Genomic DNA, 25,040 nt, shown 5'->3' with positions numbered 1-25,040 from the left:
TGATCATAAATGTTTGTTCAATGGGTGAAAATATACATTTTAATCTACAACAGGCCTGTTTGTGATATAAATGCATAATACATAAGACAACTGCTTTAGTAATGAGATAAATGGTATTATATAGTTGGAACTGCAATGTGGGCTGTTTTTCATGCAGTGTTATGATCAGTGACAATATTCTTTCACTTTGACTCCACCTTTCCAGTTAAGGTGCTCAAATGGCCATAAGGAGCTCCACCTTCGCCCGAGTGGACCACGTCTCCAAATAAGGAGCACCACCTTCACCCGAGTGGACCACGTCTCCATATAAGGAGCTCCACCTTCGCCCGAGTAGACCACGTCTCCATATAAAGAGTACCACCTTCGCCCGAGTAGACCACGTCTCCATATAAGGAGCACCACCTTCGCCCAAGTAGACCACGTCTCCATATAAGGAGCACCACCTTCGCCCGTGTAGACCACGTCTCCATATAAGGAGCACCACCTTCGCCCGTGTAGACCACGTCTCCATATAAGGAGCTCCACCTTCGCCCGAGTGGATCACGTCTCCATGCTAGGCCACAGGGATTCTGTGCTGATCTCATTAGGGAAATGGAGCTGTGGATTGAGATCTACATGCATGCTCCACCCTCTGCCTGGAACCAGGGCTCTACTCCCACCTTTGTGTCCTACAGTCCCCTCCTCCTCTGCTTGCCTCACAAAGTGGATTTTATGCTCTTTCACAGGAGAGGTGTCTCTGTTTGCCTGTCTGCTGGTCTCCAGTATTTCTGGAAGCTTCCGCAGCAGCTGGTCATACCTCCATCTGTAGCACCCCTGTGCTGGAGCCGTCTCACAGCCTGACAGACCTGCTCTGTGTCCCTGTGCTGGAGGTCTGCTCTGTGTCCCTGTGCTGGAGCCGTCTTAGTGTCCCTGTGCTGGAGGCCTGCTCTGTATCCCTGTGCCGGATGCCTGCTCTGTGTCCCTGTGCTGGAGGCCTGCACTGTGTCCCTGTGCTGGAGGCCTGCTCTGTGTCCCTGTGCCGGAGGCCTGCTCTGTGTCCCTGTGCTGGAGCAGTCTCACAGTCTGACAGAATGTGCCGTAGGCCTCGTTTGGGGGCAGCACAGAGCGGATGGTCTCATCCGCACCAACCCATTAGCGCAGGTTCTGAGGAGAAGGCAGCATGTCATAATTGGCCCTGTTCAGAAAGCTAAGCCTGGCTTGTGGTATCTTCCACCAGTCTGACCCACTGAGCGATCGGTCCTCCACACTTTCCCATGCTGTCCATCCTCCCAGACCACCTTAGCAAACTGCTAAAACCTGCTACCTCTCCTGCGCCATACATGGTGGGATGACCCACAGTCTTCTGTGCCCCTCTGTTTCCCTGCTGGGGGTCTGTGTCCCTGTTTCCCTGCTGGGGGTTTGTGTCCCTGTTTCCCTGCTGGGGGGGTTGTGCCCCTCTGTTTCCCTGCGGGGGGGGGGGGGTTGTGCCCCTCTGTTTCCCTGCTGGGGGATTGTGCCCCTCTGTTTCCCTGCTGGGGGGGTTGTACCCCTCTGTTTCCCTGCTGGGGGGGTTGTGCCCCTCTGTTTCCCTGCTGGGGGGGTTGTGCCCCTCTGTTTCCCTGCTGGGGATACAGCGATACTATCAGCGATAGCCCAGGATATACTGGTATATTTATAAATCAATGACAAACTATGTTCTACAGCATATCCAGCAATTTACTCACCCAGATATAATTTCTGATTAACAATGTTGTACATTTTACGCTCTCATAAAACGCCCGTAGTACAGATTCTGATGTAGTCAGCTGAAAGGAACTTCTTAGCTTACAAAGGAGATGGTACAGTAGAATGGGCACATCCAATTTGTTCAGGTGCAGGGCATAAACAATATGTAGAGTAAAAGAAATGTCTAGGCAGAATTTGTGTCATTTCAAACAGATTGGAATATGGGTTTATCATCAGCATGCCTTTGGAGCTGAGATGCGCAAGTGAGTACGTTTAACATGGTCAGTGAAAATAGTGGTGATATGTGTTATTCAACCAATCATTTAAACAGAAACATTTACACTCTAGACATTTCATACGTAAACAGTAAAAATAACACATACAAATGCAACATTACAAACTTGCACCAGCAGGCCTTATCTGATAAAAAAATAATCACATTATCAGAACAGACAGAACAGACATTGCCACAGGAACACAAACGCAATTTTCCCCCATGTGGAATAAGCCGGCATTTTGGAAAAACAGAGTTGCGCGGACTCTAATAAAAATGATTAGCATGGCTTACAGGCTCATCACGGAACAGAAATAATATAAAATGACACAAACACAACAATCCTGTAATTACAGTATCACATTTTGCAGTAAATTATTGACTTATCAATGTTCAGTACAAAACCTCTTATTAGATACCACTGTTCACATTTTTAAGTTTGGCCTTACAATCCTTCCAGGTTCTCCCATTGTCATGCCTGGATTTATGACATGGTCAATCACTATGGCTCTAAATTCATTCAATACAGCAGTATTTCTGCTACCTTCTTGACCACAACCTCAGCCATGACCCGTCCATCAGTACCAACTGCATTGGGCTGTTCCATGTTGTCAGACACCGCTTAAGGTAGTGCTGTAAAACAGCCTTTTATGTTGGGATTACCAATCATGCTGCAATGCGACTCACCTGGGCAATGTTGCTGGAAGTGAGACAGGATTGCAAACATCTTGACTTCATTTCACAATCTGCATGTCTAGCAATAAGCATTGGAACATTGTACTAATACGAGACGACTGTATTGTGAAAACTGAGTGTGATTTAGAGTTGTGCACTTTGTGGGTAGGTACTGCAATTAGTGTCTTAGGGTAAGAATTTTGCCAGTCAGTTTGGCAAATTGAGTTTTCCACATTGAGCCAAAGCAATCATAACATACTGTAATGCATTTGTAATGTGTGACTGCAGATATTAGAAATGCATCTGAAAAAATGAGAAAAACTGCAGGGTCTCAGGAACATCTCAGAGACTGGATGTCATGCAAACCACACTTCTGCCCTGATTTTGGCTTAGTGGTCTAATCCATTCAACTGATGTGCAGCAGATCCAGGTTCAAACCTACAGGAAAACCATTTATTTGAGAGGTAACATAAATATACCAGCTCAATAGACAAGCAGTGACTTTTCAAAATGTATTGAGTTGTGGTTACACTACAGTAACAGAAGCAAGCATTCATCAGACACTACACAACTTTTCTTATAATGGATTTTATTTCCACTACTGTAGATGAATGTCATTGCTTCAACTGCAGATTTTAGCCCCATGCTGATCTACTCATATTGAGCCCAAACATAATCCCATACAGAATATGAAATAAGTACTACTGTGTCACAGGAGTTCAATACATCACACAATAATAAATCACAACAGCAAAACATTTGATATTTTTATAATTCAGGTTTAATCATTGCATATTATTGTCTGAAAATACAGAAAATTAAAGGGGAAAAAAACAAACAAAAAAACAATCCTAACAGAATTAATAAGGAAACTCAATCCATCATTGTTTACAGTAATGAAAGGAAATAAGTACACTGCAGTGATCATTCTGCATTCTCCCTATCAGCTGCATTTGCCCACAGAAATTTGCACATTGGAACTCTTGTGAAAATGAATGAAAGCAACTGTAAAAACTAGTAAAATGCACATTTAAGTGGAGGAGTTCACCACTGGCTTCTTCTAAAAAAGATGCAGATACAGGAGACAGAGTTATTACTTCAAAAACATTTTACCTTGCCATCTTTTGGCATTATTACTCTCAATGTTGTATTAATGTTTTAATAATCAAAAGTACATAAACACCCCTTGAACATTTGCAATATAAATGTATTAAAATGTAAAAAAATAAAATCATATTTAGACAGCAGGTGCTTAACCCAAACCTGCTAAAAGATCATACTCTCATGTACAGGGGTTAAGCTGTACTGAGGTTAATATTGGGCACAGCTGAAATTGCACTGGTAAGGCATTGGTCAAGGAAGGTTGCAAGTGTGTCGACGTGTGTGTGTGCGTGTGATTGGGTGAGAGTGTGTTTGTGTGCATGAATTTCTGAATGTGTGTGCATGCATGCTTTGACGGTTTGAATAAAAAAAATTGGGGTGCCAGTCAGGTCTCTCTCCTAACATACAATACAACTTCAGACAAATCAAACCCACAAAGGACGTTCAGTGAGTCACAGTTTGCCAGTCGGCAAGTTATAATCCACTCCGGGATTTGGATTTCGCCGGTCACACGTCAGCAACCTACTTCCTTGTTTTAGAATGAAAGAAAGAAAAACAACCAGCTCAAGATCACGGCGAGTTGAAATCGCATTGCGCCAGGAGATCCCGCAGCTAAAACCGTGTTAGATGAGGGACGATTACTACCTCAAACTTTGCGTTGCTTAACACAGGGATTCGGAGCTACAGCTGCGGACCGACCATTTTTCCAACTCATAGTGCGCCGCCATTTTTGACATTGTCACCATATTTTTATTGGCTGGACCATGTAACAGCGGAAACCGGGGAGGTAATCAGTCTAAATGGGCGTGGGTAAGTGGGGGGGCGCTGGGATAGCTAAGCCCAGGTCGTCACAATGCGTACATTTGTGGGAGTGACTGTGGATGTGAACATGTGTGAGTGTATGTGTGTGAGTGCATGAGTATGTGTGTGCCCAGGTTGCATGTGTGTATGGGTAAGAGAATGTGTATGTGTGTGCGTGTGCACGCATGTTTGTGTGTGTGCATGTGTGAGAGTATGATTGAGTGCATGAGTATGTGTGTGTGTGCATGGATGCGTGTGTGTATGGCTAAGAGAAAGTGTGTGTGTGTGCATTTGTGTGAATGTGTGTGTGACTGTGTATTTGAGTGTGTGTGCGTACAAGAGAATGAGTGTATGTATGTGTATGTGTGTGAGAGTGCCTTTGTGAATGTGTTTATACATGTGTGTGTGTGTATGTATGAGTATGAGAATGTTTGTGTATACATGTGTATATGGTGTGTGCACGCATGTATGTGTATGCATGTGTGTGCATGCGTGAGTGCATGAGTATATGTGTGTGTGCGTATGGGTAAGAGAATGTGTGTGTTTATACATGTGTGTGCATGCATGAGTGCATGAGTATGTGTGCGTGCGTATGGGAATGAGAATGTGTGTGCACTGACACATGTTTGCGTGAGTGCATGAGTGTGTGCTAGAGCTGTCAAAAAATATTCGAAGTTCGAAAACTATTCAAAAATCTTTTTTTTTTTTTTTAAGTTCGAACCTAAATATGAGCATTCGAATATTAGTTTGGATCCCGCGTTTTGTAATTAACATAAATATACAGGCTTTAATTTCATGCGGCGAATCATGTTCATGCATGCAAAGTTCATTTCCTGTGCTAACGTTACTGGTCAGCTAACAATTTTAGGCTAAATAATGTTCCCATGGCAGGCTATGTTTCCTTTCTGTTCTGAAGATTTTGATAAAATTGGATGATGAAAGAAGTTAAACAAACTAAACAGAGTAAGTAATTTCTGTTGTTTTAGACTACAGGTATTAGCCATTTGAATAGTTTTTGTGTTAAGAAATAAACAGCATTTCCTATAAACAATCATTTCCCTATTATTGTGATTAATAAATGCCGAGTTGTGGCAAATTACATCCACAAGAAAGTGCTTTATTCATTTGTGCATTAGGCTATAGAAACTGCAAGGGGCTCATTTATAAAATGAACTTGCGTGCATACGTAAAGTGAAGACCTGATGTAGAGCCACAACCGTTTCCACGGTCAAATCGATTCATGTTGAAATTTTATAAATCACTACTTTGATGTGATTTTCTATGTACGCGCCACACACTTGATCTAAAATACGTTTTATAAATGAGGCCCCAGATGTAGTAACCTAGTATGAAAGTTTACCGATGTCCTCTATTCTACTGCCCGCTTATGGAAAATAATGCGTAGGCCAGTTTAGATGGAGCGTCACGTGCATATTGCACCCAACAATAAGCAGCTTATTTCTGTGAATTGCAGGCAAATGATATTCAAATATATTAGAACGCTAACTAATTACCAAAGCTAATATTCAAACTCAATTTCACGGCACTTTTGACAGCCTTAGTGTGTGCATGTGTTTGCGAATGTGTGTGTCTGTATACTGTATGTGAGTGTGTGAGTGAGAGAAAGAGTGTGTGTGTGTGTGTGTGAATACGGATATGAGCGTGTGTATGTTTGCATGCGCGTGTGTGTGTGTCCGTGAGTGACTGGGTGTGAGTGAGTGTGCGTGCGTAGGTGTGTGAGTGCGGGTGCATGAGTAAACATGAGTGTATGTATTTGTGAGTGCGTGTGCATGACTGAGAGAGAAAGGATGTGTGTGAGAGTATGTGTGTGTGTGATGGAGTGTATGTGAGAGAGAGAGGGTGTGTGTAGGTGTGTGAGTGCGTGTGTGTGGGTCTAGGTGCATATGAGTGTGTGTATATATATGTGTGAGTGTGTGTGTGTATGTGTATATATGTGTGTGTGTGTGTGTGTGTGAGTGTGTGTGTGAGGGTCGAGTTATATATGAGTGTTTGTGTTTATATATGTGTGAGTGTGTGTGTGTGTGTAGGTGTGGGTGTGTGACGGTCTAGGTGTATATGAGTGTTTGTGTCTATATATGTGTATGAGTGTGTGATTGAGTGTGTGTGTGTGTGTATGTGTACATGAGTGTGTGTATATATATATATGTGTGTGTGTGTGTTCGAGTGTGTATGCGCACATGTATGTGTGTGCATGTTTGTGTGTGCGCGCATGTGTGTGTGTCTCTACTCCAGTTAGCAGAGGGACACTGAGGAGTGTGTGTGTGTTGACACGTGTTCGTATCTCTGCACGCATGTATGTGTGTGTGCGTGAGTGCATGAGTTTGTGTGTGTGCATGGGTTTGTGTGAATGTGTGTGGATGTCAGTGTGTGTGTGTAAGAGAGAGGGTGTGTGTATGTGAGTGACTGAGTATGAGAGAGAGTATACGGTTATGAGCATGTGTACATATGCATGCATGTGTGTGTGCGCGTGAGAGTGCACTGGTGAATGTGTGTGCTTGTGTGTGCGAGATTGTGTGTGTTCATGTGTGTAGGTGTGTGTGTGAATGTGTGTGATTGGATGTGTGAGTGATTGGGTGTGAGAGAGTGTGTATGTGTGTATAAGAGTGTGAGTGTGTGTGCAGGAGTGTGTGCGTGCGTAGGCATGTGAGTGCGTGTGCATGAGTGTGAGTGTGAGAGCAAGGGTGTGTGTGAGAATATGTGTGTGTGTGTGTGGATGTGTGTGTAGGTGTGGGTGTGTGTGTCTATGTGTATCTGAATGTGTGTGTGTGAGTGTGTGATTGAGTGTGTTTGTATGTGTATATGAGTGTGAGTGGTGTGTGTGTGTGTGTACATGAGTGTGTGTGTGTGTGTGTATATGAGTGTGTGTGGTGTGTGTGTGTGAGTGGGTATATGGGCGTGGTGTGTGTGTCTCTACTTTAGTGCGCAGAGGGACACTGAGGAGGAGTCACACACTCTAAATCCAGCACAGAGGGGTGTGTGTTCAGTGAAGTGTATGTGGAATCTGTGCAGGAAGGTCAGTGTGTCAGAGTCAGAGACGCTGTAGAAGGACAGAGTGCTGGCCGGACGGTCCACACACACTCCTACCCTGTACACACACACTCCTCTACCATCATCATCATCATCATCATCACACACTCCTCCTCTGCAGTATGGGGAGGTGAGGGTAGGTATGTCTGTTTGGTTCTTATTGTGCCAGACAGAGTAACAGAGTTTATCAGAATAACTGTATTTAATGCACAACAGACTCCAGGAGTTTTTATTCCATCCAAACACACAGTTAGAACCCCGTCCTTTCCTGCTGATTCCTTTATCTGTCACTGCTATATAAACCTCTCCCCTCTCAGACACACTGAACTCAGCCTCCCAGTAACAGCGCTCACACAAACTCTCTCTGCACACAACCTGGGACCAGACCTCAAATCTCTCTGGATGATGAGGATATGGCTCCTCTCTCCCCGAGATGCGTGTCACCCTCCTGTTCCCCTCAGACAGAGACAGCTTTCTGTTCGCTGTGTTTGGATCCAGTGTGAACTGACAGCAGTCTGCACACCAGAGACATTAATGAGATTAATTATCATTATTAATATTCACCTCATTATGTGTGTGAGAGAGAGAGAGAGCTCTCATAGTACCTCTGTGTGTGTGTTTGTGTACATGTGTATTTTTGTTTGTATGTTTATGTGTGTAAGAGAGAAGTCTCTCTCTCACACACACACACAAACAGCAGTGTATTGGAATCTATGGAAAGTGTTCTGTGTCAGTACACACTCACATTTCCTGGGTCCTGGATTGGTCCTGTTCTCTCCTCCATGGTCAACACTGTAAGAACAGCAGAACAGAATTTTGAATTTTTATTTCCACTCTCAACACACCAATGACATCACATAAATAAAAACAAAGACACAATAAAACACAAAACCAAGATCACATGAAAAACACAAATTTGTCACAAAGGAAACTTATTCCATTCCCTCACCCTGTTCCATGTGCAAAAATAGTTCCCCTCCCTCCACTGAACATAAAACACCCTTATAACACACACACTCTGAAACACCCTCAGGTTCTCCATTGCTTTGTAAATCTGAAACTCCATCATCACTGTGTCCCTGATCAAACCCCTAACTACAACAACCACATCTTCTTTACTGCAGTGATCCCGTGCAGCACCCTCCACTGGAGATCGCCAACCCTCTTGGGTAACACTGGTTTGTACAGTGCCCTCCATGCCCCCCCAACTCCTTTTGTGTGTGTGTGTGTGTGTGTGTGAGGTACAGTGTGGAAACTCTCTGTACTTACAGCAGTGTGAGTGTGTCCTGTTTAGCAGCAGACTCTGCTCTCACCCCGGAGTCTCCTGGGTGATTGTATCTCAGGTCCAGCTCTCTCAGGTGAGTGTGTATATGTGTGTGTGTGTGTGTGTGTGTGTGTGTGTGTGTGTGTGCGTGCCTGTGTGTGTGTGTGTGTGTGTGTGTGTGTGCTGCAGTGTGGAAACTCTCTGTACTTACAGCAGTGTGAGTGTGTCCTGTTTAGCAGCAGACAGCGCTCTCACTCCTGAGTCTCCTGGGTGATTGTATCTCAGGTCCAGCTCTCTCAGGTGTGTGTGTGTGTGTGTGTGTGCTGCAGTATGGAAACTCTCTGTACTTACAGCAGTGTGAGTGTGTCCAATTTAGCAGCAGACAGCGCTCTCACTCCTGAGTCTCCTGGGTGATTGTATCTCAGGTCCAGCTCTCTCAGGTGTGAGGGGTTTGAACACAGAGCTGAAGCCAGAGAATCACAGCCTCTCTGTGTGACTCTACAGCCTGACAGCCTGCAGAGAGAAGGACACACACACCTTACACACATTAATATAAACTAACAGAGCTGCGTGTGTTAGACACATAACAGTGTGTTACACACCTTACACATATTAATATAAACTAACAAGGCTGTGTGTGTCAAACACATAGTAGTGTGTTACACACCTTACACATTAATATAAACTAACAGGGCTGTGTGTGTCAAACACATAGTAGTGTGTTACACACCTGACACATTAATATAAACTAACAGGGCAGTGTGTGTCAAACACATAGCAGTGCGTTACACACCTTACACACGTTGTTTTCAATTGTTTTCAACCTTCCCAGGTTATCCTACGTCACTCCCCTGCTGAGGTCACTCCACTGGCTACCAGTCGCTGCCAGGTTCAGGTTCAAAGTCCTGACCCTCACCTACACTGCAGCCAACAGGATGGCCCTCGTCCACTTGCAGCACATGATTAAATCCTATACACCCACTTGACCACTAACTATCTAACTATCACCACTCTGTATATCATTTCTATCACTTAAATCCCCCTATTTCTACACATGTACCTCCTGTGCCACTCATGTTACATGTACCTCCATCCAGCACTTATTGTGCCTTGTATCATTGTCTAGATGTTGTTGCTTGTAATGCCTCCTAGTTTGACTTAGCATAGGTTAGGTCAGAGTAATGTTCACTGTGTGAACTGGACTTAATGTGTTCATGGCTATGAATAACTATACAAAGTATTGTATCTTATCGGACCTGTGTTTTGTAGTTTTTACAGTTACCTTTTGTGTGCACTTATTGTACGTAGCTTTGGATAAAAGCGTCTCCCAAATAAATGTAAGGTAATATAATATAAACTAACAGGGCTGTGTGTGTCAAACTAAAATAACATGAATGTGGAATGAGTCATTATGAAACACATTTCAGTTTAAACCCCACTACAGTTCAGGACTAATTCATTTTCTTCATTCACTTCTGTAGAATGAATGAACATGCTGTTTCAGTTCTGTCGAGTGTCTGTTTTCACATTAGAGAAATTACATCAGTTTTGTATTTAGTCATATTGTAGCCCTTATTTATTGAAGGGGTGTGTGTTTATACTCACCCCAGTCTCTGCAGTTTACAGTGTGGGTCCTCCAGTCCAGCAGAGAGCGCTCTCACTCCTGAATCCTGCAGCTCATTATCTCTGATCTCCAGATCTCTCAGCTCTGAGTGAGGAGAACGCAGGACTGAGGCCAGAACATCACAGCAGCCCTCTGTGAGATTACACCAACCCAGCCTGTGGAGAGACCACAAACACGCACAAATTCACAGTTGTGACACTGTGCACCTTGGAAGTTGATATTTACGTACCTACACATTCCTGAGATGTACACACAAAAACAGGGAGGGGTGTGTGTAAATTAAGTTCATAAAGTATTCTGACTAATCCACAAAAGTCTAAGGCAGTTACTGGGCTCTAATAACCCTTTCCATGTGACCAACTTATCTGATTTGCAAACATATTAATTTAATCTGCAAACACAAAAAACAGCATTTTTGTGGTGCACTTTACCTCACCTGACATGTTCTTCAGTTCATAAACATCTATACATTTCAAAGATGCTCAATATTCATCACTATGAATAGATAAATATAACTGTTAATGTACAAGTAGAACTCATTAGCTAAACACATTACTGTTATCATGATATTTTCTTCCTAATCATGTAACCATCAAGTTATCAAACAATTTAAGTTTAACTAATTATACAGTCTGTCATTGTTTTTTACATTAATTTAAAAATATTCTTTAAAGTGAAATGAAACAGCATTCAATACAAAATTGCTCTCTTCCTTATTTACCTCTCGCCAAAGTAACGTGACGGTAACTATATGACGACGCTGTTTAAAATGTGGTTGTTAGGAGGATCGGTTGGTTACCATGGCAATGACAGCTGTTTACTGTTATACCTCAGCTAGTTCATTCTTTGAAAATACAAAAGTAGTTACATAACACAATTATTTGATAATAAATATTCACTTTGCAAATATCATTTGTTTACCATTTTCACTTGTTGCCATTCTTCTAAGTTCAGCTTTCGCTTTGACTCACAGGCACGAGTTAGCTAGTTACTAGCCAGCCCAACCTACCTTAACCCTCTGGGGTCTGAGGGTAAAATGAGGCACACTGGTGATTGTGCCGTGCTCTGACATTTGTGTAAATTTCATCAACTTTATATGCAGTGATTCCAAAGTGTTTCATATCTCTGTTTTCAGCACAAACTCAGCTACAATAATATGGCAGCAGTAAGTAGGTCATAATCATATGTGGATTACAAATTGCTCTAAAATCACACAAACTGTAAACAGTAGTTTTGAACATGCACAGGAATGTTGTAATTAGAGCCCGACCGATGCCAGATTTTTGGGTCCGATGCCGATCCCGATTTTGGAGAGTGCTAGCCCACCGATTACCGGTGTTTTGACCGATATTTTGTCAAAAAGTGCAACATTTTCAAATCAATTTGAAAAACTTATATTTTATCAAAGTTTCTATATTTGAGAACATTTAACTTATAAGCAAACAAATAAATAAAAATAAACACACAAAGAACTTTTTGATAGATAAAAAATGTAAAAGATATTAAATTAAATATATATATATATTAACACCATCTTCAAGTGGTGTGAATTCAAAATAACTCCACACGTTGCTTTTACTCCTTTCTTTTCCAGCCATCTATAAAAAAATTAATTAAAAAAACAGTTTTCCAGTTTCAAACATGTATTTTTATGAATATTATTATTATTGTTGTTATTAATTTGTTATTATTTCTTAGTATCTATTCTCAGTGAATGAATTATATTTTCTTATTTTATTCCTACTACATGATCTCAAAGAGTAAGACTTTATCTAGCGAGCTTCCTTGTCCATAAGAATTCGGTGGTGAAAATAACTACAATGCGCTCTGACGCGTGACTAGACGACACACACTTGCAATAACGCATTAGCTGTTGACATAGCCTCATTATTTCTTATTATTTATTCTCAGTAAGTTAAATGAATTATATTTTCTTATTTTATTCCTACTACATGATCTCAAAGAGTAAGACTTTATCTAGCGGAGCTAATGAGTGAATCAAGTGTAACGTTAGATGAAACTAAATTGACTGGATGAAATACGGAACATGAGGATTGCCCATAAGAATTCGGTGGTGAAAAAAACTACAATGCGCTTTCGTGCAGGTTACGCGCGCTAAGTGTTGGTTGATTCACTTCTCCAACAGCAATTCTTCTCTCATGTTATCACGACAAAGCTAGATAACATGGCTTAAAATGATCCACGTTAGAAGTGTTTTATCGGCTTTTTTACTGTCTGGTTAGCTTGCTACGATGACGCATGACTAGATGACACACTGGCTTGCAATAACGCGTTGGCTATTGACACAGCATCATATAGTAGCTAATATCATTATCTCAGATTTAAAAAAACAAATGTGTGATGCATTCAATCACCATTTTATTTTGGCTGGTTATTTATTTGAGAATACAGCGATGTCCTCTGGAAATGTAGATCCTACGTTGCTTATGTGCTCACTGCCACTTCATAAAGGCTTGCTAGCCAGCTAGCTTGCTAAAGTGAACCAAATATGTTAGCTAGCTCGCTCGCTTGATAATGAGGATTGATAAACATAGTGGTCGTATAAACGCATTTAATTAAAAACTTTCACTAAATATACATACCTTTATTGCGGCAATCGAATCTATGCAGACAATTCTTGCAGTGGATAATATTGGATGAGGCACGAGTGACAAACGTCTTATTACAGAAGTAGCGCGTCAGCTGCTGTAGTTCACACTTGTATTAGAGCTCCCTCTACTGGATAATTCAAGTACATAGCAATTACAACGTTCGAACAGACAGGTACAGATAAATAATCAATGTTTTTTTGTTTATTATACTTATTTAAAAATCGGGACACATCGGCTGCATAACTGCCGATCCCGATGTCCTCAAAAAAGTCAAATAATGGCCGATGTATCGGCCAAACCGATAAATTGGTCGGGCTCTAGTTGTAATAAAACACACTAAACAATTGTGACTAAGATTTTTGGTCACTGAAATGTGTTCATCAAGGTCTTGGGTATCAAAAGATGACAAAATATTTTAGCAAATCCAATGAGAAATATAAAATAAATTGCTAAAAGTTAGTGTTGTGACTACTATTTTTCAACACCAGGTGAGAATGGGAGGGCAAATGGCTTTTCTGTAATGAATATGCATTGGGTAGGAGGACCTGCCAGCTAAGTAGGCTATTCACACCTGGCTGCATGCCTCCCCACCACTAAGACAAAGACTCAGTGAGCCATTTAGAAGACAGAAACAAAGACATCTTTTGATTTTAGAACATTTATTGAAGGAAACTATACGCATGGAAGATGAGATGAGACTGGTGTACTCTTGCAACGCTTGCATGGCCTCTTAGCTAGTGGTGAACTAGGCCGTGTTTCCTGATCAGCATCTCTGTAAATGATAAAAAACAAAATTGTTAGGAAATGTGACATCAAATCAAACTTTATTTATATAGCACATTTCCTTCAACAGGTGAAAATTAAATGTGCTTTCCAAAAAAGGGGCAAACCACTAACTAATGAAAACAAAACTTAGGAAATGTGACATGGTTACATCATATACAAACAAAGAACCAAACAAACACAACCAGACGCAGAGAGCCTATAATTTTGAGAAGCAATGGTTAGAATCGTTCGTAGTGTGGGAATTTACAAGCGCACATATTAGTGAATATTCCTACAAACACAGAGAATGTAATAGGCTACAGCACACATTTCCAAATAATGCAAGCTATCAACGAAACAACATTAGCTAAACTAAATAAACATTGATATTCCAGCTCAACTACATGCAACTCATCAATAACAATGCCTCAATCTGAAGTAGGCTAGGTCTGTTTAGCTAAGTGGTTATTATATTGCTATTTCCCGAATTTACTTACAGTATGCTAATATCGATTGTGCCAGGACATAAGTTTTAGAAACCTAGCCACGCCACTACACGCCAAGCATGGGCTATTTATTACCAATATGATCGAAAAAAATACAGTCTACCTGCTACTTCTAACACAACCAGACGCAGAGAGGTAGCCTATAATTTTGAGATGCAATAGTTTGAATCCTTCGTAGTGTGGGAATTTACAAACGCGCATATTGCTGGATATTCCTACAAACACAGAGATACGTTGCAATACAGTACACATATTTACCAATATGATCATAAGAAATATACTTACTCATGAAGTTGATCCTCAGCTGGATCAGTTCGCTGTTCGAAATGACGCCGCTCTTCATCAATGTCGGCTTCCGGACGGACCATTTTCCAAAATTAAACGAAATGTTTACCTCAAAAGATGTGAATTAGGCTACACTTTGACATTCTATCCTACTTTCGCAGGCTTGGCATTTCTCACATGGATCATCGCCCCTCCCCTACTCTCCTTCTATGGAGAGTAGTTACAATGTCATTAACATGTGAACGTGATTTGGGCGGACTTCGTGCTGAGCGAAATTCACATAGTAATGAGTAAGGATTAACAAAGCATACATGGTTTTGTCAAAATTTTTCAATCAAATTTAGAACTTTTAAAACAATATATATTATTTGTCAATGGGCGCATTGGAAAGTCGAGATTCTAAGGTCTCTGTCAATGTTTTTGTTGCGTCTGTATGATAACAACTCGTGAAGTTAATCATCCAAATAGAAACGAAAGTTTATTTAATCTTGGCGAGCTCCGCCGGCGGACCTCTCGACTCCAGAGGGTTCGTTACTTCATGACCCAACCTAGCAAGCGGAGCCAGTGAGGAACTAAGCAGCAAACTGCCACAAACAACTTAAATATATAAACCAGTGTATAAAATAACATGAAGGTTTTATCTAACCAGTCATGATATTATTAGTCAGACCTGTGATATTGTAGCTGCCAACAGCCGTGTACGAGCTGTGCCACACTTCAGTTCATCTGGCACGATCTCCCAGCAATGCAACTTTACTATGGCATCAACTAGATTTACACTGCATTGCCATCTAGTGGCTGTATGAGAACACCACAACTGATTATTGCCACTGACTGTAACTGCAGGTAGACACTAAATTTTTAAAAGCGCGGTGTCTTTTGAAAATTCCACACATTGCACATATTTTCTGCGTGTCCTTGCCCTATAATCCATCCATTCATTTTATCCTCGCAGCTTTTGCGAATATAACAGGTTAATTATTGTGTTACATTTATTATTGTAACAATGATAATAACAATGACAATAAAAGCCTGATGTATTAAGTCATTTTTTTCTTTTAAACCCCCTTATCAACATGTTTGCTAGACCTTGTGGAGTAATATAAACTGCACAAAAAATGTAATAAGTGGGGGCATTTGAAAGTTATTAGAATACTTATCTAAGAAAAACTCCTGTAAATGATGTTATCCTTTAGATGATAGGAGCTAGAGCCAGAACATGGATCTCTGAATCAGGTACTCCACACAGCATGTCTGCTTACAGTGGTATAATATCCAGCCTATGACTTGGGACTGGAACCACAGAAGAGTGACTAAACTAAACGATGTAACACTGCATCTAAACAGCAGCTCACATGTTGTTCAGATGGACACTCTCCCACCAAGATGTACACACATACCCTGCCGGCGAGTTAATGCCTGGTTTTACCAGAAGAATAAAATAACATTTTATTCACAATCCTTTCAGAAACACCACAATCCTGCAGCACACACAGGTACAAACCTGATACTACAGACTCCACTGAAACCTTACATTCTGTTCAGAACCACAAACCTGGCAACACTCAAAAGGTTTTATCCTGCTTTTACTTGCTTGTTGTGATAGAGGAGTAAGGTATATATGGGCAAAGAAAGAATGCTGGTGGACAGAGGAGTAAACTGAGAGAGCAAGAGCTTTTTAATATTTCAGTGAATAGAACCATAATCACAAATTATATTTAGTTAAGATCAGACAGTACACACCACTACTCACCCTAGTCTCTGTAGTTTACAGTTTGGACTCCTCAATCCAGCACAGAGTAGCTCCACTCCTGAATCTCCCAGGTTATTGTAGCTGAGGTCCAGATCTCTCAGGGGTGAGTTTGATGACTGGAGAGCTGAGGCCACAATATTACAGCACTTCTGTGTGAGTTTACATTTGTTCAGTCTGCAAAGAAGAGTTCATATATTATAGTATTATTATATTAGGTATACTTGAAGCATGCATCTAATATGGGAAATGGGCCAATGACAGTGTTCAGCGATGAAGAGTGAAATTGAGGATTTTAAGGTTGATGATGCTCTGAGGAAGATGTCTGTGCTACACTCTCCAACTGCAGTATTTTGGACCTGATTAAATTAAACATCCTGCTGGACTGAACTCTGACAGTTCTACAGATGTAATTCTGACCCAAATGTCCCCTTTTCTTATACTGTAAGTTCTCTGAATTGGGGCAAAGGGCTCATCTACCTTTCCTATGATCTTTTCTCTGGGCTTAACCCTCCCATTCCATACTAGACGTGCAGCTGCCATCTTTCAGAGTGGACAGCGAGTTAGTTTTCAGTGCTGTAGGATGTCTGACCACCACCAAAAGTAAAGATGCAAAAGGCAACACACATTTTTCAGAGTGGACAGTGACTTTGCTTATTTCCTTTTGGTTTTCTCTGACAAACTTCCCACAGCACTGCAAGGTAACACACAGCTAAAGGCAGATTCACTTCAGAAACAGGAAGTAATGCACATGCTCATATATGTATTGGGGTGAGGGCCTCTGGAGCCCCGCCCCTCCCTGCCATCAGCTGCGACTCTGCTCCACTTCACCTGTGTCTCAACGGCCAGCCTGCAGCACCATGGACAGCACCAGAGGGACAGGGCTGAGTTTCAGCACCTCCACTCCGCACTCAGACCTGGACAGCACCAGAGGGACAGGGCTGAGTTTCAGAACCTCCAATCTACAATCAGACCTGGACAGTGCCGGAGGGACAGGGCTGAGTTTCAGCACCTCCACTCCACACTCAGACCTGGACAGCACCAGAGGGACAGGGCTGAGTTTCAGAACCTTCAATCCACACTCAGACTTGGACAGCGCCGGAGGGACAGGGCTGAGTTTCAGCACCTCCACCCCGCACTCAGACCTGGACCTGAGATACAGTCAGGCCACCGGCAGCATACCAGTTCTTTTTCACACCACTTTCCCCTTTGCCTGAGTAGCTGCTGGCCCCATATGGGCCTCATGGTCTCACTCCAGGGGTGTGCTGGCTTTCCCCTCACTGAGTGACTAACAGAGTCAGATTCTCGTTTTTTTTTTTTTTTTTAAATCTGTGGCTGACTCGGACGTGCCCCTCCCTGTGGCCTGAATTCCGTTCCCCAAGATGCACCACCCTAACCCGCCTGCAGTTCCCTAGCACTTTTGTTTTCCCAACATTTGAGTAGCTTGATCTCGACTTGTGTTTCACTTTTCCCCTGTCTTCATTCATTGTGATACCGCTGTCACAATAAAAGTACTTCATGGGCATATTGCCAGCACTGTCTGCCTCGTCTGTGCCTCGTTCCCGTAACATACAGTATGGATGGTATAAAAGTTTATTAAAGGAGATGAAAGATATGGAATTGAAGGTATCTGTAAGTGGGTGGAAAATCACAACCTGTACCTGTACAACATGCCATATAAATGCTCTGTCCATTTGCAAATGTCGCACACAACGCAAATCATGCAAACTATGCAGACTACACAGAAGTATAAAACAGTCCTTAGAAGGACCATCACTGTAAACCCTTGCAGGAGGACATGCAACACATACAGGAATGATAGATTCAAGCATTAGGGCACACCAGTCGTACAAAGTCACAATTTCCTTGTGTTCCTTGTTTTATCTTACAATCTCTTCAGGTGCATGTCCTTTCCTCTCTTATAGCATAGTGTCCAGTCCATCTTGCCATGCGTTGTAAATAAAATGATTGCCTCTTAACACTATTAAAGCTTTTTATTCATGGTTATTGGCAACTCTCATATATTGTCATATGATAAAGCGCTACTGGGATGGCAGGTATGCCAAGTTACGCCTTGGCGGGGGCATGCCCCATACCTATACAGCACCGAGAGTTCGGCACTTTTCAGGGTTCCCCACAGAAATAACCACAACAGCCACAGACACTCAGCCCTTAAAAACATTAAATTCTGTACATTCTGACCCCATTTCAACAGACAGATTTCATAAACAACTTCACATGTCCACACAATAAAACCCCAAACTAAGGGGATTTTCCGTTTTCTCCTTCTTCTTCTTCTCTTTCTTCTTCTTCTCATTCTTATTTTTCCTGCCGCCTATCCCACTAACAACATGTCTCCCCACTGGACATTTTACCGACACCAGCCAAATCTTCACCTGCACGACCCTATCAAAAACTCGCATATACACGCAACATACCCATACCTTTTTACTCTGAAACATTTCCAGTTAAAACAGATAGTCTGCCTGTGGCCTCGTGGGCAAGGTTACAGTCTTGGGAACATGAGGTCCTAAGTTCAAGCCCAGCTAGAAACACGTCTCTTTAACCTGCTTTTACCCTCACTAATAATTGTCTACTACTTCTCAATTATTGCTGTTGCACCATATCTACCCGCCGTTCACCGAACGTATACACTGCATTATGACGTACCGTCTGCACGTTCAGTTATTAACCGGCTACAATATTGCAAAGCCATATGGATTCAATGGGAGCTCTTCTGTGCTTACTGGCCTGTGTTCTTCTTTAAAACCACGGACAGGTTTGCTAATGATATTTCACGCATTGCATAGCTATGTCATGGTGCTGCAATAACAAAGTCACAGACTGGTAACCTCCGGTTGAAGGATTGAATCCCGCCTCGCCCTCAGGCAGATAATTTCCTTTTACACTAACGTTTTCTTATGCTTATATTTGCTTTACCAAAACTCACTCACGGCCACCCATATGCATTTCATGACGGCAAATGTATTCCTTTTATTAAAAAGTTACACCAGTTCACCACTGTGCCATTTCTACTAACTATATTTCTTCACTTGGCTACCGTACAAAACCTTCTTATCAGCAAACGCCTCGTTTCTACATTCATGTTACCTCGCCCTGTTCTCTATCTAGCCACATACAAACAATTACTACGTATGTACGTTCTGCAACTCTGCATTAAAACATTACATTTAAAATCATGACTCACTCATAATTATAACTACTACTGAACATGAGAAAAGCACATTAGTGCAATAGATTCCACATGTTACTTAACCCTCCACTTTAACAATTATTGCTTTATACCGACTGTTATATATACCGTTCCATAAGGAAACTAAGCTCGCTCATGGTCACTTCATTTACTTCGCACTATACTCTGTGATCATCTCAACCTTCACCTACATGCCCATTCTGCTAAAACATTGTTTCAACTACGCAATTTCATCATTTCTCCCAATTTCTCTCACACTGTTGTTATTTTCTCATATGCAAAGCCTGCTGGGACATATGCGTCTGCTCCTATTCTCCACTATCAAGTTTTCCGGTTCTAGCTTAGCAAAACAGCGAAGAGGATTCCTACCTGCAGATAAGCCTATCAAAATGCCTTATAAACCTTACAAACACTAAAAGTGCATCACCACGAAACAACAGACAACGGAGCAGGACATAAGGGTACACAAGTTGCTCTAATTCTACGGGCTTGCTCATTCTTTTGTCAATCACGGCTCGTTGGATGGTCGTCAAATCCGTGAGTACATACACTGGCCATATTTCACCTGCGTTTCTGATGCGTTTACACTTATACGCCACTGCACGCTTTGTCACAGCCACTGTTTTACATATATAGCAAACCGAAACTGCTATGCGGTACACGCTCATCAGACTGTACAAATTCACACAAGGATAGCCAACCGTTTCTTACAGGGTCACTTCGCATTTCTCACTCTCATAATAAAACGCTTTGTAAAAAGAAATGATATCTCATAAAAAACACGTTTTCAACGTACCAAAATGCCAAGTTACTCACACATACAAGACATACCCGGATGGACGGAGTGGGGCACAGTGGGTAAGGAACTGCGCTTGTAACCGAAAGGTCGCAGGTTCGATTCCCGGGTAAGGACACTGCCGTTGTACCCTTGAGCAAGGTACTTAACCTGCATTGCTTCAGTATATATCCAGCTGTATAAATGGATACAATGTAAAGTGCTATGTAAAAAGTTGTGTAAGTCGCTCTGGATAAGAGCGTCTGCTAAATGCCCGTAATGTAATGTAATGTAATACCCCGTCTATAACTCATTCATTCAGACTGCCAAAATCCAGGCCTGCCATTAAAAGTATTGATATCAAATATGTTTGGCCTGTCCATGCAGTACATGGACAGGCCAAACATATGTGTGGATGGCTTTCTCAAAGTCAAGATTGATTGAATAGGCGTCTATATGTCCAATTTGTATTGGTATGTATGTATTTCGCTGCCCAGCCTTTCTGTTGCATGAATGATTGTGTTTCTTGGTATAAATGTCTGTTCGTAAATGTGAATGTAACATGCTGCGAGGGAAATGTCCCCATGGGGATAAGTTCTCTATGTATGTATGTACAATATATATTTTACATGCAGTATTTATTGTACGTAGCAAATATACAATCACTTGTACATTTACTGAAATTCAGTTCAGAAGCAAGTGTAAACATATGTTTCCTGGAGAAATATGCTTCCTGTAGTTACTGACCAGCAGTTTTCTACATGAATTTCAATGTGTTCCATGAGGCAATTCGAAATATTTGACACTTTGATCTGACACAAAGTTTGCATGACATTGTAAAATGGTAAGATTATAAAACACAGGGCCAAGTGACTTGAAAGAATTGAGGAAATATTGGGTAGCATTGCTTTGGAATACATCTTATTTCATTTCGGTGAGGCAAGATAGCCTATATTGTTTGTAGTACCGTAACTTGGCGTCATTTTGATATCAATACTTTTAATGGCAGGCCTGGATTTTGGCAGTCTGAATGAATGAGTTATAGACGGGGTATGTCTTGTATGTGTGAGTAACTTGGCATTTTTGTACGTTGAAAACGTGTTTTTTATTAGATTTCTCTTACAGCACATATAAAGTACTTGGCTTACTTATACACTGACTGAAGTGTGCCTGCTCGAACAAATCACTGCAGTGGTGCCATAAATAAACTTCTCTTTCATCATCTTGTGTTTGAAAGCCAAATCTGGGGAATGACATCCGGTCCAGACCTCCATAGAAGCATCCATAGAACACTGCAGCGCTACTATAGCCAAGGGCTACAGACAATAGCCAAGGGCTACAGACTCCAGTTCAGAGTGAAACCCCCCATTTCAACAGAGTCATTTACTCTCAAACACAAGAGAGCGCTCCTATGTTTAAAAGGAATAAATTCCTTCCTTCTTACAATAAGGGGGAAATACGTGTGGTTCCCAGAGATCAAACCCAACATAGTTTTTATTTTCATTATTTCCAGCTCCCAAAGAAGGATGGTCCTCAACTTCCTATCTTGGATCTCAGTGTTAAACAAACATTTGAGGCAATATAATTTCAAAGTGTTAACATACAGCACTCTTTCACGTTCAATATGTCAGAATGACTGGAAAATTTTGTGCAATTCTTTTAATCAATCGTCGGCACCCAATAATTGATTAATAATTATTAACTGATTAGATTAAAATATACTCCTATAAAATGGCCTATAAAAAGAATGACTTAAAATATGCTTAACTTAATACTTAAGCATTTTTGTTAAGGAGTATGAGCATGTCTATGTGCTTTGGGGTCAGTCTGGAGAGCAGTCTGCTGAAGGGTGAGACCAGCAGCTGAGAAGACGTGCTCAGATGGCACTAATGTTCCAGGAATGGACCAATAACGTTTCACTAATGCTGCCAGTCAAGGGAACCGTGAGTCTCTAATTAAAAAATTTAAAAATGTCTCTCTAATTTAAAATATAATCACCAACATTAGGTTATTTATTGAAATAGTTTTTGAAAATTTTTGAATCTATAGAAATTCATCAATCAACAATCTTATTAAGAATTAACAGTTAATTAACTTAACATCACGATTTCACATCAGTAAATCTGAAAGATGCCTTCTTTCACGAAAGCATTTATCCCCCTCACACGAAATTCCTCCGCTTCGTCCATCTTCGTCCGCTTCCGTTTGCTACAAATACACAGTTCCACCCTTCGGTCTTTCCCTGAGTCCACGGGTGTTCTGTCTTTGTGTAGAGGCGGGTCTGGCTCCAGACTATTGGCTGATCATTGCCAATTCAAAACCCAGAGTTGTGTAGGACACTCAGCGAGTTCTGCCGCATGTGTTGTCTCTTGGTTTCAGAGCAATCCTCCCCAAGAGCAATCTCTCCCCATCCTGGAGTGTAATGTTCTTGGGACTGGATTTATACACTGTATCCATGTGAGCTTGCCTATCAGCAGACTGCATTTTATCTCTCAGGGCATGCCTCTCTTAGTTCAAACCAGCTTCAAGAGTACAGTATCACACATGCCGCAGGGGCTGATAGTGTCAGCCTCTCAGGTTTTGCCACTGGGGCTGTTACGGTGAAGCCACACTGATTCCGGAAAAGCCGTCTGGCACCGCTCCCGAGTCCCACAATTGGCCACTTGTGGGCGTGTCACCTATTTTATGACAGACAGTTGTGTTTGTTAAATGCTGATTGGGTTTAATGTTGTGTTTCATATCATTGTCCAGTTTGAATAAAATCTTTTTAAATGATGAACATGTAAGATATTGTATTTGAATTATTATGATAAGCTAGGCTCCCTTATTCATTTTGTGATTTCAATTTAATATCAAATAGGATCCATTCCTGCTTGTTTTCAAATTTTTGGAGGGAGAGCTCTTTATAAATAGAAGTAGGAGTATTGGTTTTTATCATTATCTGAATTGGATTAGCCAGCTAATGTCATCAAATTTAGATCTGGTTAGTTAGCTAGGTGGCTGGTAGAAATGATCACAAACAACAAGCAACTAATACATTATTAGTTTTATGGTCACCTTGATTTCACTTAGTCTATGTTTCTCTCACAACTAGATCAGGATCTGCTTCATTGTTATCCGATAAACATTCTTGTTCAAATCACCAGTTTCTTTGGTAAAACATTTGTGCTGCTATCATTTATTTTATTTTATTTTAAAAATAAAATTGTTTGCAATATATAATATAAATATAAATGGCACGTTTCCTTCTTTTGAATTACTATGCAGTAAATTCAATCTGCCTCAAACCCATTTCTTTTGATTTCTACAAATTCGCAACTATATTAAATCTAATACAACTACCTTTCCTAATGCACCTAATAGCACCCAGATGGAATCCTTGTTTTCTGTTGATCCTTCACCTAGGTGGGTAATATCTTATATCTGTAACCACATGTCTGAACAATTAGATATATCCCTAGATTTTCTGAAATCCGCTTGGGAGGAGGACTTAGGCATTAGCTTAAAGGGGGAGCAATGGATAGAGGCACAGGAAGGTGTGCACACAGCATCTATATGTACCAGGCGTGGTCTTGTTCAGTTCAGGGTGTTGCATCGTCTTCATCTTTCAAAGGTCAAGCTTTCTAAAATGTATCCTAATATAGATCCTTTGTGTGACCGTTGCGGTGTATTTCCTGCCTCGTTGGGGCACATGTTCTGGCTGTGCCCAAAACTATCCAATTTTTGGAATTCTATTTTTAAAACTCTGTCTGATATCCTAGGGCACATGATAGAACCTGGCCCATTATTGGCAGTATTTGGGGTGCCAGGAGAGGATAGTCCTCTTAGAGGACTCAGTTCCACGGTGGAAAGGTTCATAACCCTTCTGGCACACAGATTAATTCTATTGAACTGGAAACAGGCACAGCCTCCCACTCGCACTGCGTTGGTCAAAGATGTAATGCAACACCTTAAACTGGAAAAACTCAGGTTCACCCTACGAGGTTCCGTTGAGAAGTTCCATAAGACTTGGCAACCCTTTATTGATTATGTAGAGGCCAGGCAATGAACACCCTCTTAATATCTTTACTACAATAACTAGGCTATACCTAATATAAGATGTCAATAATCACCACATAAAGCAGCTTTGTACCTTGGTTGATATTTACACTGTATACTGTATATGTACTATGCCTGTCCTATGTGTATGAAAACTTTGCATTGTTTTTTGCAACATTTTATATAATTTGTATACAGTGATTACTATTTGTTTGTCAACTAAAATACCAATAAACAGACGTTTTTCAAAAAAATTGTTTGCAGTATAGCAGAATATACATTCATTGGCATTCATGTAGACAAAATTCTTTAGCTTATCTGATATTGACTAGCCATTAGCTCGTCAGCATCATTGCATCTTCTGTGAAATTTACACTGTACATAGACTAATGACTGTCTACACAGCAGAGCCACCAACAACTTCAGAGACTTTCCTCCACGCTGCGTTCCTCTGGTCAGCGTCTCTGCAGGAGGGCAGCGCAGGATCTTTGGAAAACCAGACACGACAATTAAAGGGAGAATGTGGAACTAAATTATAAAAAGGGGGACAATTTACTTGACTGATTTTTAGGTCAAATCTGATTGGTTACCACGACGCGTAGTT

General features: G+C 41.3%; 1 protein-coding gene across 1 annotated transcript; it reads right to left on the bottom strand.

Moving 5' to 3' along the window:
- Positions 1 to 3,225: 3,225 nt before the first annotated feature.
- LOC135247137 (ribonuclease inhibitor-like) lies at positions 3,226 to 18,503 on the bottom strand. Its single transcript, XM_064320422.1, has 7 exons — positions 18,481 to 18,503; positions 17,384 to 17,560; positions 16,413 to 16,586; positions 10,473 to 10,646; positions 9,219 to 9,380; positions 8,349 to 8,395; positions 3,226 to 8,118 (listed from the first exon to the last, which is right to left on the bottom strand). Exons 1-7 carry the CDS (start codon positions 18,501 to 18,503, stop codon positions 7,487 to 7,489), a joined length of 1,389 nt encoding a protein of 462 aa, XP_064176492.1. The 3' UTR covers positions 3,226 to 7,486.
- Positions 18,504 to 25,040: the final 6,537 nt, after the last annotated feature.

Source organism: Anguilla rostrata, unplaced genomic scaffold (genome assembly GCF_018555375.3).
Source record: "Anguilla rostrata isolate EN2019 unplaced genomic scaffold, ASM1855537v3 scaf1083, whole genome shotgun sequence".
In the NCBI taxonomy this organism is placed as follows: domain Eukaryota; kingdom Metazoa; phylum Chordata; class Actinopteri; order Anguilliformes; family Anguillidae; genus Anguilla; species Anguilla rostrata.
This window is presented reverse-complemented; position numbering and strand designations above follow the sequence as displayed.